This window comes from Anabrus simplex, chromosome 1 (genome assembly GCF_040414725.1).
Source record: "Anabrus simplex isolate iqAnaSimp1 chromosome 1, ASM4041472v1, whole genome shotgun sequence".
In the NCBI taxonomy this organism is placed as follows: domain Eukaryota; kingdom Metazoa; phylum Arthropoda; class Insecta; order Orthoptera; family Tettigoniidae; genus Anabrus; species Anabrus simplex.
The window spans coordinates 634,063,412-634,083,509 of NC_090265.1; the positions used below are offsets into that span (position 1 = coordinate 634,063,412).

The following is a 20,098-nucleotide window of genomic DNA, read 5'->3' on the forward strand; positions in this document are numbered from 1 at the left end:
AACTATAAATAGCAGTTTAATGGTATTTTTTTTGTGTATAGTACATATTGTTCTTAATTTATATTCTTTGTCTTTTTTGATATTATTTAGTTACTAAACATAATATGAAAATAATTAATATAGGACTATCATATTCCCATAACAAAACAGATCAATAAATGAGAAACTAACATTTATTTCCGGGGTCATGCACTTGTTGAATCTGTGAACTGTCACGGAGGTAAATACACTGGAATGTCTGCTGAACAAAAATGCACACAAGTGCACCTGTATCCTCTTCCAATCGCCTCACATGGACCCACCAACACCAATGCCGGGTTACACAAACCGCTTCATCCATCGAGTTCATTCCTAACTTAGCCATTATTTCCCCTCCACCGTCAAAACATTTACGAGTCAAATCCAAAGCAGCCCGTTTGCCCTTTCCTACAGCAATCTATTCTAAAGTATAGAACATTACACAATAAAATTTGCTCATTACCTGTTAGTTCTGCGATAAAAAATTCTTTGTAGCTTGTTTCGCACCCAGCAGCTGCTTTTCAGTGTAGGTTTTCTTGAAACATACTTCCCTCCGATATGACATTTTCGTCTTCAGAACCATAAGTGATTACAGTGTGGATGTACTTAACGTAGGCCTGAATTCTGTCTGATTTTTCCTAACAACACTGAAAACTCTTTCTGTGGAAGAATTACTAAGAGGTACGCTTAGTACTGCAAATACATTACTTGAGGTATTATACTTAATTTGTCCACTTTCATTTTTAAGCTTTGCAATGTTGCCCCAATTCAGATCAATGTTAGGTCTATGTACAATGTATTCAGGGAAACTATCACACTGGTAAACTGCAAATTTCTCTTCAAGTTTGTCATGTTCACTTTCCTTGACCAAAATTGGGAATCTTCGAACAAAATAATCAAGAGATGAATAGGAAACCCTCACTCTGAAAGAGATGTCTACATCTTCGGCATGATTTAGAAATTTCTGTAACACTGCTGTCTTTTTAGAAGAAGATGCAATTTGACAATTGTTCCACTTCATTTTACAAAACCAATCACTTCTTTTCGAATCAACGACTAGGATAATTAGAATTGAAATGCACTAACTATACCACTCGTTCTACGCACACAACAGATAGAGAGCTGAATGCGCGCACTGGAGAAAAGCAGAGCAAGGAGTAGCGAGTAGCAAGGAGTAGAGCCTACTTCAGGCCAACTTGATGCGCCATTCTAGCTAAGAGAGCAGCGTATATCTATGTAGCTGGCCATGATTTCACAACGCTCGCAGAAAACAAAAGGAAGTGACGACCAAATAATTGCCAAATATGTTTAGTTGCCAACTTACAAACGATGAAATGAGGAGGGTTGACCGTTAATGCTCTAAGGGATTGAACATTTTTTAATTCTTTCCTTTTTTTCGTAGAAATTAATTTTTATCGTGACAATGTTGCTTTTCCATAATAATTTTCCCTTCAACCGTAATGCCGTAATCATGAAGTGAAATCCGTAATAGTTCGCACCTCTGCATTGTTCCCACCTGTTTGTACCAGCGATCATACTTGCTACCTTCATGTATGTTACTTCTTAGTCCACCTTGCTTTCACTCCTGTACAGCAAATTTGGTCTGAATCATACTAGTGTACAGATAGTTTCGCGCAGGAGCTGACTTCTTTCTTACAGGATACCTCTCTTCTTTAATGTGATAGTAAACAAATATTGCAGCAATGATGATACTGTATCAGGACCAGGAGCCTTTCTAGGTTTTAGTTGATTGAGTGCTTGGTGAAGTCTCTGTATGTGGCTGGAACTGCCATCCATGGTTGTTGGGGCTGCTGAGGGACATTACGAAGAAAGTCCTCAGTGATATTGGAGGCACAATTTAGAAGCGCAGAGGAATGTTCTTTCCAACGTTCTAGAATTTCTCATCAGTTAAAATGATGGAGTTGTCAGCAGTCTTCAATGTCCCCAATGAAGATCGAAGTGCACCATATATCTCCTTTATGCCCACATAGATGGTTTGCAGGTTATGGGCGTCAGATAGTCTTTGCAGTTCTTCACCTTTTTGTTGCCACCAGTTATTCTTGACTTCCCTCATTTGTGCCTGACATTTTCCTTTCCAAGAAATGTGATTTCTTCACATTGGAAGACTGATTTTGAAGGAAGGATAGATGGCCTTCCCGTATGGCATTGATCAGACACTTAATTTCATTATTTTCAGCAAAGCAGTCTTGTCTTTTTACCCCCTCACAAAACCAATTGTTTACTCAGCTGACTCACTGATAACCTCAGTGGCCCACTCCTGATTTATACTATCACTGCTGACTGGATGACTAGCCAGTTTGTTTGAGATTGGGTTTCTGTAATCTGTAGCAATGGATTCAATTTGAAGTTTAGAAGTATCAAATTTCTTTCTGGGCAGTTTGTGGATGGATCTTTTTGGTTTGCGACAGACTGAAATTTTCAACTGGCAAAAAAGGAGTTTATAATCTGTCCAGCAGTCATCAATGTTTCTTGCAGCCCTTGTAACAAGGACATCCTTTTTATCACATTGCCAGGTGATGATATAGTCAAGGATGTGCCAGGGCTTTGACCGAGGATGCATCCAAGTGGTCTTGTAGCGATTGGACAGGCTGAACTGAGTATTAGTGATAAAGAGTTCATGTTCAGCACGTAGACCAAGGAGCAGTAGACCATTGGCATTACAGTTGCCAAGTCCATGTTTTCCCATCACACTGCCCCATAATTGGTGATCATTACCAACTCTGGTGCTGAAATCGCTAAGTAGTAAGAGCTTGTCTCTTGGTGGCACTTTGGTGATGGTAGTGCTCAGCAGGTTGTAGAATTGGTCTCAGAGAGATGACTATCACACATCTGTTGCCAGCGTGCAGGACCGGACTAGACGCTTCCAGGTGCACCCGAAAACCTGCCTCCACCATGCTTATCCCATCGCCATTGGACTTGAATTGAAGGGCTTGACAGCAGGAAAAAATGCCACAATTGGGATTTTGTTTAAGGTGGATCGCAGCTTGCAGCTTCTAGTACCACGACTGCAACGGACTGCCGCAGACTCGAAATACGAATGAGTTCCGCCTTCACACCCAGTCCGTCTGGCATGACCTCCACGACCGTCGAAAAAAGCAAAAAGGAGGTTCCTCCATCCGTTTTGACGTTGGGCCAAATACAAAGATGATGGGTTGCAGTGTCATTTCCTACACTGAGGGGACCATCACCCCACCCAAAGAGGCTCATCCGCCCGAAGCCGCTGGCCCCTATGGTGGGTCGAGTTATTTACTGCTCTTCGACACTCGGCATTAGCAGTTTTTAAAGCTGATCAAGTCAGCCAACCCTCCTCCCCTCAATATCGTAAACCTTTTCTAAAGCAAGGAAAATCATCAGTATATCTCTTCTAAATTCCTAATGAGACAATGAAACTATAATAAAAACCTTTCCTTATGATCACCCCAAGAAAGTAAGCTGCCTCCATTATAACTATTTAAAAAGTAGAAACTCATATTAAAGACATCAATGAAATTTATTTTCCCTTCATAAAGATCAATATGCTCTTATTTTCTGCTGTCTCATATTTTTGGTAAGAGTTACAAATTATTACTAATGCATATCGGCCTATCTGTGGCTCAGGTAAAATATATGTTTAGGAAGTGCTTTACAGATTTAAAAAAAAGTTAATGAAAATATAAATCCACAGCCTGTTTCCAGTCATTCGACCGGGTCAGGAATGGAATGAAGGAAGCCCCCATCTAGCGGCGAGGATAGGAAATGTGCCGGCTGCCGAAGCCTGTCGCACTCCTCTGGGGCAATGATAAATGACTGGCAGATGAAATGTTAATGGAGAGTGTTGCTGGAATGAAAGATGACGGGGAAAACCGGAGTACTTGGAGAAAAACCTGTCCCACCTCCGCTTTGTCCAGCACAAATCTCACATGGAGTGACCAGGATTTGAACCACAGTATCCAGCGGTGAGAGGCTGGCGTGCTGTCGACTGAGCCATGGAGGCTTACTAAAAAGAAAGTTAATAACAGAGGATAATAAATTAATCAGTGACGTGACCATCTGATAATATTTTCAAAAACTCACTTGGCTGCTGGACGGGAAGTAGGTGCAATGATTCATTGGAAAAACATAAAAGGATTATTTATTACAAAATTAACTTTGAAAATGATAGCATGGACAGGTCTTCTTAAAAATTGGAGGGGAAAGTGTAGGAAGAAAGGGCATTATCTTGATTTTGAGGGAATGGTTTGAGAACAGCAGAATTCCATGATGGAAATCTATAAAAATTTCAAATGCGGTAAACATACAAATTAATACGATCATAAAATCAATATGGATAGTTTGCAGAACATGCTATACCTTCTGGTCAAGCTGAAGAACCAATTTCATATCAGTCTGCTTTAATTCCTCTTTGTGTTTCAACTGCAATAATGCTCGGCGTGTCAGTCTTGTCTCCTCATCAATTCCCAACTGCAATAAATCTTGCACTTCCACTGAAACAATGCAAAAAAAACAATACTGTACAGAAAAAAATAATGTGCAAATACAACACATAAAACATTTCAATCTTAATAAATTTATTTAGACAACAGTTTTAAGGTGAGGTGATAAGCAAAATAGCACTGAAGCACCCTTAAAAAAAAATCTGATATGTAGTAATAAATATTTCTTTCTCACATTATGGTTATGTACAAAATAGTCACAACAAAGAAAGAAACAAAGAAAGAGCAAAAAATATATTGAACTTGCATTCAATCATCCATAACATCCTTTCAACGTAATTGGCATAAAAGTAGGAGTCTTTCTGGTATATTGGTGAGAATGTTATATATCATCAGCGAGATAGTTGCCATTTGATCACAATGATGGAGTGCCCAACTACTTAGAGTACAGAAGGAACACAAATTTGATGTCCACAACACAGTTCTTCAACCATGGAAACAAGTCTAAAACTCAAGAACTCATGCAAGAGTAATATAGAAGTACGATAAAAAAAAAAAATAAAAAAAAAAAAGCTACACATTTATTGGTATCATGATTGCAGCCAAAGGACCTCCAGTATTATATGTAATCTGAACCACAAGGATGACACTTCATTTTAAAAATTCCACATGCATTGGCCCGGATTACTATAGTCACCTTGGCGAGAAGAAAGTGATTATGTTATTAGTGCACGATCTTAGGTTCGAGAAACTAGCATGCCAATCACTTGACTACGAGTACTAGCCAGATGCAGTTTTTCTCAATCTGAGATTATGTACGTACCACATGGTTTGATGATCAAGATAACTTCTAGGAATAATTATCGAATAGTTCATCAGCATGGTTCATGGTGTGGATTACTGTAGTCACATCCTAGTTCATGAACCATGCGCAATGGCCGAGTGGCCTAGTAAGCGGTCCTGAGAGTCGGGATACCAGTTGCTACGGAATGGGAGTGGGCATCTCGGACATATTCTGAGTCATGACCTTCCTTGTGCTCAGGCAGCTAGGGCTATACAATCCACCATGTTCCCTAACCTGTTAGACGAGAGATCCTCACTTGGACTATGTGTAAGTAGGGAGGCACCCCACTCCATGAATTTACTGAGCTCAGAACATTTTCAGCAAGCCTTGGACCTATGGGAGTAACGGAGTCCCACTCCCATTTGACAGGCGAGGGTTTCCTTGCTAACAACTTGGCGAACGTAATGGAATTCGATGGGGAGCTATCGATATTAATGGGGCTTATAGAAGAAAGAAAGTAGAACTGGCTGAGTCAGCAAATAGGATGCATCTGGATGTGCTAGGAGTAAGTGATATTTGGTTAAGGCGAGATAACGAGGAAGAGATAATACATTATAAAGTGTACTTGACGGGTGTTAAAAAGGGAAGGGCAGAGTATGGGGTAGGGCTGTTTATCAGGAATACCATTGCACGCAACATAGTTTCTGTTAGGCACGTAAATGAATGAATGATGTGGGTAGAACTGGCAGTTGGAGGAATTAGGACGAGAATTGTCTCAGTGTATTCAACCATGTGAGGGTGCAAATGAGGATGAAGTTGACAAATTTTATGAAGTACTGAGTAACATCATACTCAGGGTCAACAGCAAGGATAGGATAGTGCTAATGGGCGATTTCAATGTGAGAGTTGGAAATGGAACTGAAGAATACGAAAGGGTGATAGGTAAATGTGGGGAAGATATGGAAGCTAATGGGAATGGGAAGCATTTGCTGGACTTCTGTGCTAGTATGGGGTTAGCAGTTACGAATACATTCTTCAAGCATAAGGCTATTCACTGCTACACATGGGAGGCTAGGGGTACCAGATCCATAATAGAATATATCTTAACTGACTTCTAATTCAGGAAGTCTGTTAGGAATGTACGAGGTTTTCAGGGGATTTTTCGATGATACAGACCACGATCTCATCTGTAGTGAACTAAGTATCTCTTGGCCTAGGATAGAGAAAGTGAAATCTGTCTGCAAACGAATAAGGGTAGACAATCTCCAGGACGAGGAAATTAGACAGAAATACATGGATATGATAGTAGAAACAGCAAGGGAATGCCTAGGAACAACTGTGTGTAAAGATGGGGAAAAGCAAACTTGGTAAAATTGATAAACTTGGTAAAAAAGAAGGCTCATCAAAAGTGGCTCCAATCAAGGGCCAGTGCAGAGGGAATTATATGTAGATGAAAGAAACAGAGCAAAACAAATAGTTGTTAAATTCAAAAAGAAGTCGTGGGAAGATTTTGGTAATAACCTGGAAAGGTTAGGTCAGGCAGCAGGGAAACCTTTCTGGACAGAAATAAAGAATCTTAGGAAGGGAGGGAAAAAGGAAATGAATAGTGTTTTGGGTAATTCACGTGAACTCATAATACATCTCAGGGAATCATTGGACAGGCTGGACAGGAGGAGGGAATATTTTGAACATCTTCTCAACGTAAAAGGACATCTTCCTGGTGGTGTTGTGAACAACCAAGCTCATGAGGAGGAGGAAAATGATGTTGGTGAAATTATGCTTGAGGAGGTGGAAAGTATGGTAAAAATAACTCGTCATAAAGCAGCAAGAATAGATGAAATTAGACCTGAAATTGTGAAGTGTATTGGGATGGCAGGGATAATAATAATAATAATAATAATAATAATAATAATAATCTATGACCTCAGCTACCATGTGCAGACATTTCAATTTGACGCCTTCTGGCTGTCTTCTCGTCAATTTCGACGTTCCATTTTACTCTAGGCCCACTAGATAGCAGACTAGTACACCGAAACTCTCTTGGGCGTCTATGGCTGAGATTTAATTTTTGTCGGGTAAACACCAAATATGTCACCAGAGATCTTTTACATGCCGACATCGTACGACATGGAGTGTCGAATGGACTTTTTTCTGCCCTTCAAAAATCCGACTACCTCTGCCGGGTTTGAACCCGCTATCTTTGGATCCGGAGGCCGACACTCTACCACTGATCCACAGAGGCAGCTAGCAGGGATGAAATGGCTTCATAGTAGTAAGATTAGCATGGAGTGGTGGTACGGTACCTTCAGATTGGACAAAAGCAATAATTGCACCAATCCATAAGCAAGGGAACAGGAAGGATTGCAACAACTATCAAGATATCAAACTGATTTGTATACCAGGCAAAATATTCACTGGCATCTTGCAAGGGAAGGTGCGATCAGTGGTTGAGAGGAAGTTGGATGAAAACCAGTGTGGTTTCAGACCACAGAGGGGCTGCCAGGATCAGATTTTCGATATTTGCCAGGTAACTGAAAAATGCTACGAGAGGAATAGACAGCTGTGTTTATGTTTTGTAGATCTAGAGAAATCATATGACAAGGTACCGAGGGAAAAGATGTTCACCATACAGGGGGACTATGGAATTAAAGGTAGATTACTAAAATTAATGAAAGGCATTTATGTTAACAATTGGGCTTCAGTGAGAATTGATGGTAGAATGACTTCTTGGTTCAGGGAAGTTACAGACGTTAGACACGGCTGTAATCTTTCACCTTTGCTGTTCGTAGTTTACATGGATCATCTGCTGAAAGGTATAAAGTGGCAGGGAGAGATTCAGTTAGGTGGAAATGTAGTAAGCAGTCTGACCTAAGCTGACGACTTGGTCTTAATGGCAGATTGTGCCAAAAGCCTACAGTGTAATATCTTGGAACTTGAAAATAGGTGCAATGAGTATGGTATGACAATTAGCCTTTCAAAGACTAAACTGATGTCAGTAGATAAGAAATTCAACAGAAATGAATGTCAGATTGGTGATACAAAGCTGGAACAGGTAGATAATTTCAAGTATTTAGGTTGTGTGTTTTCCCACGATGGTAATATAGTGAGATTGAATCAAGGTGTAGTCAAGATAATGCAGTGATCTTGCAGTTCTGATCAACAGTCTTCTGTAAGAAGGAAGTCAGCTCCCAGACAAAACTATCTTTACATCAGTCTGTTTTCAGACCAACTTTGCTTTACAGGAGCAAAAGCTGGATAGACTCAGGATATCTTATTCATAAGTTAGAAGTAACAGACATGAAAGTAACGAGAATGATAGATGGTGTAAAGAGGTGGGAACAATGGCAGGAAGGTACTCAGAGTGAGGAGATGAATGATGGATGAAGCTGTACGCATAAACTGGCTTTGGTGGTGGGGTCATGTGAGATGAATGGAGGAAGATATGTTACCTAGGAGAATAATGGACTCTGTTATAGAGGGTAAGAGAAGTAGAGGGAGACCAAGACGACGATGGTTAGACTCAGTTTCTAACGATTTAAAGATAAGAGGTATAGAACTAAATAATGCTAATAATGCAAATAGAAGATTGTGGTGACGTTTAGTAAATTCAAACTGAATGCTGAAAGGCATAATGGTCTATAATGGTTATGTATGTATGTATGTAGTTCATCAATACTGTTCATCAGCGATCTATGGAAACAATGGAAATAAGGCCCAGCCCTAACTCTAGTGGGTCACCAGCAATAGATAGCTGACCTGTGCAGAGCAAACTTCCAGCTACACACAAACTTCTATCGTTGCCTATGTGAAGTACAAGGCCTGGAAATTCCGACCAGCTAATGGGGTCATGGCAATTTTTCAGAATATGCTACTAGATGTCATCTTTATGGACTGACCTACAGAATCCCCTTAAATGGGAAATAACAAAAATCTGTTGATATTCACATGATTACTTAATATGCACCTGTTAGTCTGGAATATTTTGAAGATCTGACCCAGCAAAGCCATCCACGTACAGACCATGGAGGCCCCCTAAAGAGTGGAGGGTAAAGTCTTCCACTTCCCATAACCTCAACACAAGTGGGATAGAGTAGTTAGCTGTATGCTCAGCCACCTTTGCCCCCCCCAGGAAATAACCTGGTACTAATTTCTTGTGCAGGTCGAGTGAACCTCAGGGCCACGTGCTGCTCCGGAAGTGGAAATCTTGTTTCTTAAATTTTCATCTTCCTGATGGGAAATAAAACCCAGTCCTTCCAGTGAACCAAGTATGCCTTTACCACCTTGTCTAGACAGCCCCTTCCATAAGAAATGGTGAATTTACTGTATTGGCATTTTATAATTTTACTTACTTTCTTCTGCAAGTTTGTTTTTTTCACCTCCTCAAATTTTAATGTTTTCAGTTTATGTCTTAGGCCTTTGCTGGCTGGACCTAGTGTTTACATTGCACTATATCTTCTGGTATGGGCTAGAGCAATTTTGTTACTTTCATTGATCTGTCTCAGCTTTATCCTTGGCTTTGACAAAATGAAAGTGACTGAGGTATGAGTGATGCTAGTAATGCCATTCCTTCAGCAGTCAGTCCCTGCTATGAATGGTGTGAAAATATTGGTCATAGGGTCGATTAGTGCATACATTTCAATGGGCTTGGCAGACTGATATGCAATATCAACTTCTGGCTCGGTGAGGAAAGCAACGGGAAACTACCTCACTCCTCATTTTCCTAGCACCTCTTCAGTGATGCCTAGGCCATCTATGACAGCTGATGGTAGAGCTGTTGAGGATCCAACCAGCCTTCGGGCTGAGGACTAAACATACATACATACATACATACATACATACATACATACATACGTCTTATATGTTACTTTCTTATATCAATAAATTGATTTTGTCATCAAGATAGAATTATTTCTATTTCCACTGTATTTAAATTTCTGGGATGCTTTCGGAGGTGTGTTGGACACTAGAACTGCTTCTTCTTTCACAGGAGATTGATGAGTTCCTACTTAGATGATAATGCCATTGTATGAAATCTTTCTGGTTTTAGATGAGACAAATCTGGCAGTAGGACCACTTTTGCATTTGGCAAATTTTTATTTTTGAGTGAGGTAACCACTACACATGGATGGTATTTTGTTTGGAAGAAGGCCTTTTTTTTTTGTGGTGCTAACGATAAAATCACATTGACGCTCTTGTGGATGACCTTAAAGAACCTAGGTATTTCCCTGCCTCTAAACAAAAAATGAAAATAAATCTGAAAAGACTGAGGCAAATTATATAAATAAACTACAAAATAACTACATGGACTGACACTTGTAGATGGAATACGACAAATAATTTGAAGTTTTAATTACTGAAAGAAAGACTGTAACAAGATGCATCTATAAGACTTTTATAATTTGCACAGCATGTCAAAAGATACCTCAAAACCATTAATAAATTGCAAAGGTATCACATAGGTATTGCAAATCTTACACCAAGTTACGCCTCTAGTAGTCTGAAAACTGCCCATTGCCCCTAAGTCTACCAGCGAGAATTCAAACCTGAAGTATCCCTCTTTTCTGTTGCAAAATCATTCCTTTCTTCAAGGCCCTTGTATATCTCATGGACAATGCTTCTAATAATAATAATAATAATAATAATAATAATATTTGCTTTACATTCCACTAACTAATTTTACGCTTTTCGGAGATGCCGAGGTGCCAGAATTTAGTCCCACATAAGTTCTTTTGCGTGCCAATAAATCTACCAACATGAGGCTGACGTATCTGAGCACCTTCAAATACCAACGGACTCAGCCAGGATCGAAACTGCCAAGTTGGGGTCAGAAGGTCAGCGCCTCAACCGTCTGAGCCACTCAGCCCAGCACAATGCTTCTAAAGAGCATATAATAATCTGATACAGTAATGCATTGTTGCAACAGACTTCATACAAGCCTGAAAAATATTACACGGCATTCTGGCTATAGGCCACCTACATTTTGATCTATACAGCATTCTACAATAATAATGTTATTGATTTTGTGTCCCACTAACTACTTTTATGATTCTCGAAGACGCCAAGGTGCTGGAATTGTCCGGAGGGAGTTCTTTTAGATGCCAATAAATCTATCAACATGGGCCGACGTATCTGAGCACCATCGGACTCAGCCAGGATTGAACCTGCCAACTTGGGCTTAGAAAGGCAGCACCTTATCTATCTGAGACACTCAGCCCAGCTATATTGCATTCTGTCTCAGTTAACATGTTGTAGGACAGCAAAACGCCATAATGCCGTTCAATTCAACCATACATGCGCACAAATGTCCACAGTTCGCTGCACCAACCATTTAAGGTGTCCTTAACATCAACATAGACCCAACTGAGACTGATGCCTGCCTAATAGTACATGCACAGTGCAGTAACATCTTGCTGACAATGTTGTCGCTATTAAATTTACACCCTCATATCTGGCCATGACATGGAAAAATGTTCAGATTTAAATAATGTATTTGCAACCGGCCCTGGGGTGTAGGGGTAGCGAGCCTGCCTCTTACCTGGAGGCCCTGGGTTCGATTCCCGGCCGAGTCAGGGATTTTTATCCGAGTTTGAGGTTCACTCAGCCTACCTGATTAGAATTGAGGAGCTATCTGACAGTGAGATAGCAGCCCCGGTCTAGAAAGCCAAGAATAACAGCCGAGAGGATTCGTCGTGCTGACCACACGACAGCTCGTAATCTGCAGGCCCTCGGGCTGAGCATCGGTCGCTTGCTAGGCCAAGGCCCCTCAGGGCTGTAGTGCCATGGGGTTAGTTTATACATAATGAGCATGATCTGGTCATATTTATTTGATAAGCTGCAGTGATGATTATTCTTTTACTGAGATAATCAACAATTATGAACCCTTCTAAATATTTAAAAAATGAAGCACTCTACAAAATCATCTCGTCACAAAAGCTAGAAAAAATGAATTGTTTAGTTAACTATGGTATTAACCACATTCATAGAGATCTTTCGTCTTTGAGTACAAAACACTAGTTAATTTAGAATCCTTTAACACTTAGCAGATGAGCAAGTTTGGATGGTAACATAACTCTTTTCATACCTATTTTTCAGCGATGTCTTTGGTTGACAGAAAAGCAAAGTACAGTAACAATACTCCAAAACAAAACAGCACACCATAGTAAACTCTCAGGAATCAAAGAAGTCTCCGCACATGAACAGTCGCTCAAAAAAAAAAAAAAAAAAAAGGATGATCGCATGGTTTTGAATAAGTTCCTTACAGGCACATCTGTGTCAATCGAATACAGTTCACATGCTCCCGAGAACAATATGGCTAATCTTAGTCATTCCATTAGTTTCTTAGTCATTCCATTTGTTTGTGTTTGTTCTGAAACACGAACAGATTTCTTGTCCATCCTTATAATGTGGTGGTGATTGTTGTTTTAAGAGGAAGTACAACTAGGCAACCAACTATTAGTACTAATCAAAGGGCAAAAAAATGGAAGGGGTCAGACACTTTGAAAAATGAAGGTATCCGCCACAGAAAGACAACGGCCATGAAGGGCGTGAAAGTGAAAGACTCCCTAGGCCTTGTGACCTAATATCATCGAGGCCAGAAATGAACAAGTGTTGACCAAGTGACGATGGATAGCATACATGAAAGTGAGGAGCATGGCACGAGTGGAAGCAGTACCAGGACTTAGCTAAGGGTCCCGTGGTTGCCAACCCATGCACCCAAGAGCTGCTGTGGAATATGTTATAAAAGAAACCATTACTTTTCAGTTTCGACTTAGTTAATCTATGGTCGTTGCCGGGACAAAACTTCCCATGTGATAATATTTTTGGAGATATACTGACCCACAGCACAGAGTGAGAATGCCTTGACAATATTCACACAATATTGCACCTTAGATGACAGAACCTTACCGGCCGAAGTTCTAAGCTAAAATATTTCACTTAGGAGGTTTTATCCCGGCAGCGACGAATAACTGTGAAGTTTTTCAGTCTGTTGAAACTAATGCAGGATCAATAAAATTATAAAATTCCCATTTAATTACAGATTACACCCACTTTAAATTAACGTTATCTTTTTCAGGTATAATCTGTTATTGAATGTTTTCTCCCAGGTGCTTTCTAATTTTATTGATCCTGCATTACTTTCAACAAGCTAAAAAACTTCAGGGGATATCGTGATATATTATACTACTTACAGTCTGATACTCTTGTGTATGGGCACATGCCCCTCAGTACTGTGTTTACAACAGTCATTCCCATAAGAACATAGCTTGTGGACTGTAAGTTGGCTGTGTTGGCGCTGGTGAAGGTTGGTTTTTCGGAAACAGAAGTTGGCCCCGCTTCTACCACTATGCAATGGGACAGGCTATATCAGGAACATTCTCAAGAACCAAAGAGGCATTCTGAAGGCTACCCATGCATCTCTACAAGAGAGCAAGTTGTGGTGGTGGTGATTATTGTTTTAAGAGGAAGTACAACTAGGCAATCATCCTCTACACTATATAACACCAATCAGAGAGAAAAAACGGAAGGGATCTGACACTTCGAAAAATGAAGGTATCGACCAAAGAAAGACAAGGGCCATGAAGGGCGAAAAAAAAAAAAAAAAAAGACTCCCTAGCTCTCGGAAACCTAATCGCATCGGGGTTGGAAAAGAACAAGAGTTGACCAAGGAAGGTCGGACAGAATAGATGAACGTGAGGCCCTTCTGGTAGCACTGAAGAAAAACCTCTTCCTCTCAGCTGTGTCCGCATATATCATGAACCCAATATCAGGTATGATGCTAAATACGTTGCCACCTCACATGGTGGCGGGATGCAGTTGAGAATTCCAGGAACTCTCAATGCCGAGATTTATGAACAACGTTTGGGTCTCAGGCAGGTTCCAGCATTGGACATAATTTATCATGAAGGACAGCATGCAAGCTTCTCATCCAGTTCATACTTCAAACGCAGTTCAGCAACGGTATGGTTTGCTTTGCAGGCAAGGATTGAAGTGACACCTTTGTCTCCAAATAGTTCTGAGCTGAAACCCATTGAGAATGTCTGGAGTCTAATGAACAGTAATCTGCAGGAAACCCCTCATCACCCGAGTTCAAAGGGAGAGCTGAGGAAGATGGTGCTCAACCTTTGGGAAGAACTGACCCGTAAGGATAGGTCCTCCTCAACCTTTGCCCTATCGACTTTAAGCAGTCACAGATCACGAGGGTTGGCAGACTGATAAGGTACTGATTTGTGTTTGTTTCTAGCTTGTTTTTATTTGTAGAAACTGACATTAAGTCTCAAGGAATATTTATATTTTCTTTCTTGTTTAGTTAACAAGCGCCAGGATGAAACTCCAAGGAATGAGTAAAAAAAAATACTCATAATAAATACAACACTATCTGTGTATGGTCAATTTTTTATCATTTTTAGAGACTGAAGTTAAGTCTGAGGGCACACTTCTCACCTCTTTTTTTTTTTTTTTTTCCCACATTTAGTTCTCAACCCTATAGCCAAAACTGGGTTGACATGGTGCGAGTGTAAGCATTTGGCTTGCATGTCACGAGTGTTGACATGATCTTGCATGTGAAGGGACACCAGCTGTTGATGGTATGTTCGTCAATAATGTTGGGAAAAGATGAAGGAAAAAGAGAATGTGGACAGGGGAGTGGATTTTAAGGCACAATGCATTGGGTGCTTTGGAAAATTTTGAATGAGGTGTTGATGAGAAATTTAAAAATCACTGAGACAGATATCCAGTTCCATCATTACCTCATTCAGGAATATGTCAGTGATGTCAAACCACTGAACTATTAGTGAATACATTTCTTGAAGTTATGTGCCCAACATTTTTGAATCTTTAATATTCACAATTGTCTGTGTGTATGTACTAAGAACGATGTCAATTTTCTTGTTGATTTCATCACTGTCCACACCAGGAATATTAATTTTTCTGTGGTCCTTACTAATGCTGAATTCCTGGCATGTTTATTTTTGTAAAAAGAAAGCCTTCACCTTCTTCAAGCTTTCAGCCATCTTTATACTCTCATAACTAGGGCCCGGATTTTTAGGTGGCATAAAACTTCAAAGGTTTCTTGTATTCTTAAATAGGTTATTGTAGGTTTTGCCTCTAGGATCAATGCAGGCAGCAATAATTTTGTTTTTTTGTAGTTCTGTAAAATTTATTTCACAAAAGTTTACATTGTCATATTGATAAAAACACACAGACAATACACTTTACTGTTTCCTTTGTAAGTTATTTTTTGGCACTGCAGTAAATAACAACGTGCATACCCAAATTGTCTGGCGTAAATTATTTCCTGTTGTTACGTTACACAATATTATATGACAAAAAAGTTCTTTCAACGGAACATGACATCATTGGAGCGTAGTACATAGATGCTAATGCAGCAGGTTGTAGGGTTAATTTTCCTGAATACTTTTCTCCCTGTAATACTGAATTGATGACTTTCATATCTTCAAAACCAGGATTGCGTTAAAGATTCTTCTGCTGCTTCGAAGAACATGCCACTCCCAATAGCTCAGGTATTTCTCTTCTGGAAACATTGCCAATGATATCCAGGGAATCTGAGTGGCAAGGTTGCACTTTCCAACTGGAGAATAGCTTCTGGTATAAAACAAAAATATGTCTTAATATATGCTAGGGAAGCTACGAGGGTCGGGCACTCGAGTGATTTCTTGGCCGTGGCGATGCAGGAAGCTTCTGTTTCATCCAAGACATTGACGACATTTTTAATTTTTCCTTGGTGCTCAGCGTACTAAATAGCAGCAGACAGCCAAGTTCCTCAGCGGGTAAGTAGCAGCTCAGCTGGAAGTGGTGGTGTTGGTAGTTTCTCTTTGAACAAATGTATACGCGTTGGGGCTTTTAAGAAAACTTTATTGACTGAAGAAACCACACTGTTCACTTCACTGAAGTTGCTTCTAATTTCCTCCACAAGGCGATGCAGGCCATGGGCCAAGCACGTAACGTGTAGCATGCTCGGGTAGAAGGACTATAGAACCTGCCCTGCCTTCAACATGTAGGCAGCACGGTCTGTCACTAACAAAAGGAACTTAATATCTTGATTCACTGCTGGCAACAATATGCGTAAAGCATCCCTCACTGCACAGGCTATTCTGCTGTTGTTAGTTTGTTCTCTTTCTTTACAAAGAACTAGATGAGGGTTACCTGGTTCATTTTGATCCAGCTTACCTACTACCACATTCACAATGAAGTGACCGCAACTGTCAGATGTTTCATCGACAGAACACCAAATATAGTGATCGCCTATATCTTCTCTTATTTCATCTAATGTCTTCTGGTAAACAGGATGCAAATAATTCTTCCTTAAAGTGGATTCATTAGGTATACTGCAGCCGCTGATGTCTCCTAAGAATGCTTTCATGGTCAGGTTACTTAGCACGCTTCATGGGACGTTTGCAGACACCGACGCCTGAGGGTACGAACATGCCGAGTGGATTACTCTTCACTCAGTGCTCATAGCAGTGCTCTTCACTCATCACTCATCATTCAAAGGCGCACATACCGGGTAGGAGACCCTCGCTCTTTCTTCATTAATGAGGAAAAGTTTTCCATCCAGTTATGATTGTGCAGCATTCACGAGAAGATAGGGTTGTGTTCTTTTAATGTAATTTTGTTTTGTGAAAATGTTCATACTCCTCTGTATACATAATAGTACTGGGCGAGTTGACCGTGCGGTTAGGAGCGCGCAGCTGTGAGCTTGCATCCGGGAGATAGTGGGTTCGAATCCCACTGTCGGCAGCCCTGAAGATGGTTTTCCGCGGTTTCCCATTTTCACACCAGGCAAATGCTGGGGCTGTACCTTAATTAAGGCCACGGACGCTTCCTTCCCATTCTTAGGCCTCTCCTATCCCATCGTCGCCATAAGACCTATCTGTGTCGGTGCGACGAAAAGCAAAATAGCATACATAATAGTTAAGTATAGTAGCAGAAGTGATGAAGAACATATGATAGCAAGCAAACTGTACTTGATTTCAAGTTCTGACAGAAGATACAGCGCACATCCAATTAATAAGAGAAGGCAGAGATTGAGTGAATTCCATCATTTATACCAAGAAGTGAAGAAAGACCCACAGAAATGTCACGACTATTGAAGAATGTCAAGGCAGACATTTCAGTATACGACTCCTTGGCTGAATGGCCAACGTTGATCCCTTCGGTTCAGTGAATCCCGGGTTCGATTCCCGGCCGGGTCAGAGATTTTATTGGTGACATTAATTATTCTGGCTCGGGGACTGGTTATTTGCGTTTGTTCCAACACTCTCCTCTTCATACTCAGACAACACACCATACTACAAACTACCACCGAAACACGCAATAGTAATTACATCCCTCCACATAAGGTTGATGTCAGAAAAGGCATCCATCCGTAAAACAGCGTCAGTCAACATGTGTGATACGGTTCGCATCCACGGCCCCACAAGGTGTGGCAAAAGGCGGTAGAAAAAGAAGAAGAAGAATGCAGACATTTCAATATTTGCTGAAAGGAACTGAAGGCAATATGAAACCACGGAAGTACAGCAGCTATCATGTCAGTCATATTTGCATTGAAGAAGAACTGATCATTACCATAACATAAGCAGTAGTAATATAAAATTATTCTCCACTTCAATAAAGCATCGAAAGATTAAATTTACTGAGTATAAAGATAATATTCAACATGGATATTTTACCTTCAGTGAACGCAGCCCGATAATATTATGAGTAGGCGTCCGTGGCCTTGAGCCAACCAATCACAGAACAGCGCTCAAGAAGCACATCGCTCCAAAATCAAACCGATTTGATTCTTGAGGGAGGAGCGGAGAGAAGAGGGATGAGTGAAGTGCCGGCATGAACGCTACTATTGAAATGTATGGGATTGTTTTGCATCTCTCAGCTTCCTGTGTGAAGACACAGGAGTGATGAGCGCTGAGCGAGGAGTAATCCACTCGGCATGTTCGTACCCTGACATAGGGGAAAGTTAAAGTTATCTACAGGTCTGCCAGCTGTGGAAGAAATAAACGTTTGCTTACTGTTACTGCGGGACTTATTTCTCCACGCTACGCTAGCCATGTGAGCAGCTGCAGATTTATGCTGCTCAGGATGGGTTTTCTGTTCACATTTAACCTGAAATGAAGAATCCAAATCCTAAGTACTCTTCAGCAAACGAGCTAGGCAATTGCAATGCAGGTTTTAGATCAGTTACGGGAAACTTACTTCTTTGGAGCATGCCTGACAGAAGAGTACTCGACCATCTGTAGTGAAGTATCCCCCTGTAGCAAGCCATTTTCTCAAAGTGCGATTTAGGCATTGTTTGGCTATACAACAATTACGGTTAGAAAATACTGCAGGAACCAGTCACCACACACTCTGCCGGCTGTACTCTCTGTGGACGACTGGAGGCGAAACTGTTTACATTCCTCCTGACCTTCCATCAGATGCATCAAGGAACCAGCAGATATCACATGTGTAGCACGAAGCATGGGAAGTGCTGCATTTAACAGTAGTAACCTGAACTGTCTCCGTCCTACTGCTTGTAATCGCGGTGGAAATAATTTTACAATGCCGGGAAATAACATTCTTTATTTGAAGAAGGTAAAACAGCTATTTGGGTTATTTTAGGTGTCAACCCCTCATTTAGGGTTTCTTTTTAGGTGCAATGAAATTCACATATTCTGCACCAGGAGGTGTGAAACGAACAAATATATTGAAATTCGTTAATTAAATAGCTAGGAAAAAATAGGTTAAAACCTAAAAATCTGGGCCCTACTCATAACACTTCCAAGAGAAATGTTGGGAACAGTCCAAATTCACTTCATTCACACAACTCCAGGCAACTCGACTCTCATCACCTGTTAACATGATGTGAACGGCAAGCGAGTAACGCTATACCCAATCATGTTCTGGTTATCACCTACCGCCTGTTCCATACTTGCTTTCATGGTGGAGGAGTTACATCAGTGGTGTTGCTATAATACATTCATCCATTTGGAAGGTAGTTAAGCTTGTTCTCACTTGACTTTCCTACATTTCTAAAGAAAGGTTTCTGCAACTAGTAATAACTAGTGAAGTACTGTAGATTCATCTTCTATATTTTGTAAATAATCAAAACTTTCAAACTGTACATGTTTAAAATGTAAAACTAAAATCCCAATGTAAACGGTTCTTTGAACATCATATGTTTTTCAACTTATGGTGCAAGAACTCACTTTACAAATGATCAGAAACTGAATTGAATTCACTGACACACAAGGATACCGGTACCATCTGGATAGCCAATTTAATTATAAACCTGTTTGTATGAAACCTTTCCTGTTATATTCATCCACATTTCTCAGAGCATTATGAAATATTTTGAGTGTAGGAGAGAAGTTAATTCTGCTGCAGCTGATTTAGGTTGAGACATAGTCTGCCACATGTTCTTTGGATGTATAAACTGTCTAATAATGTGTATTGCTATAAAATGTGTGTGTGTACTAATCCAAGTTGTTTAATGACCGTCCGTTCTTAACAGTTCAAACGACACCGGGGATATTAGAACGGGTACGACAGAACTCTGTGCAATGATGCCATGCCTGCACTGACGCAGGGGGATGCCATTTCAAATATTTGTTGTAAATGTAGCAGTTTGTGAAAATTGTGTAAGTAAAGGGACTTAAATGAGTAGAATTCTGCTTAACTATTGACTCAATCGTTTCCAGAATATGGCTCCTCATCTCAAATTGATCCATTTGCCATCCTCCATCATCCCTGAAAGTTTGTAACATCACGGATACACCCTGTAGGTCTACCCTGGCATTTTTGAAATGTTGAAATATGAATCTCCAATCTTCAAATGGTGCAACTTTCCCAGTCTTCTCATGGAGTG

General features: G+C 40.4%; 1 protein-coding gene across 1 annotated transcript in view; it reads right to left on the reverse strand.

Moving 5' to 3' along the window:
* The window catches only part of gdl (gonadal protein gdl), a 77,244-nt gene that overhangs the window by 17,944 nt on the left and 39,202 nt on the right, over positions 1 to 20,098 (reverse strand). The window contains exon 3 of the mRNA XM_067135733.1: positions 4,369 to 4,502. Within this exon, the coding sequence (XP_066991834.1) occupies positions 4,369 to 4,502 (134 nt within the window). The remainder of the gene's footprint in view (positions 1 to 4,368; positions 4,503 to 20,098) is intronic.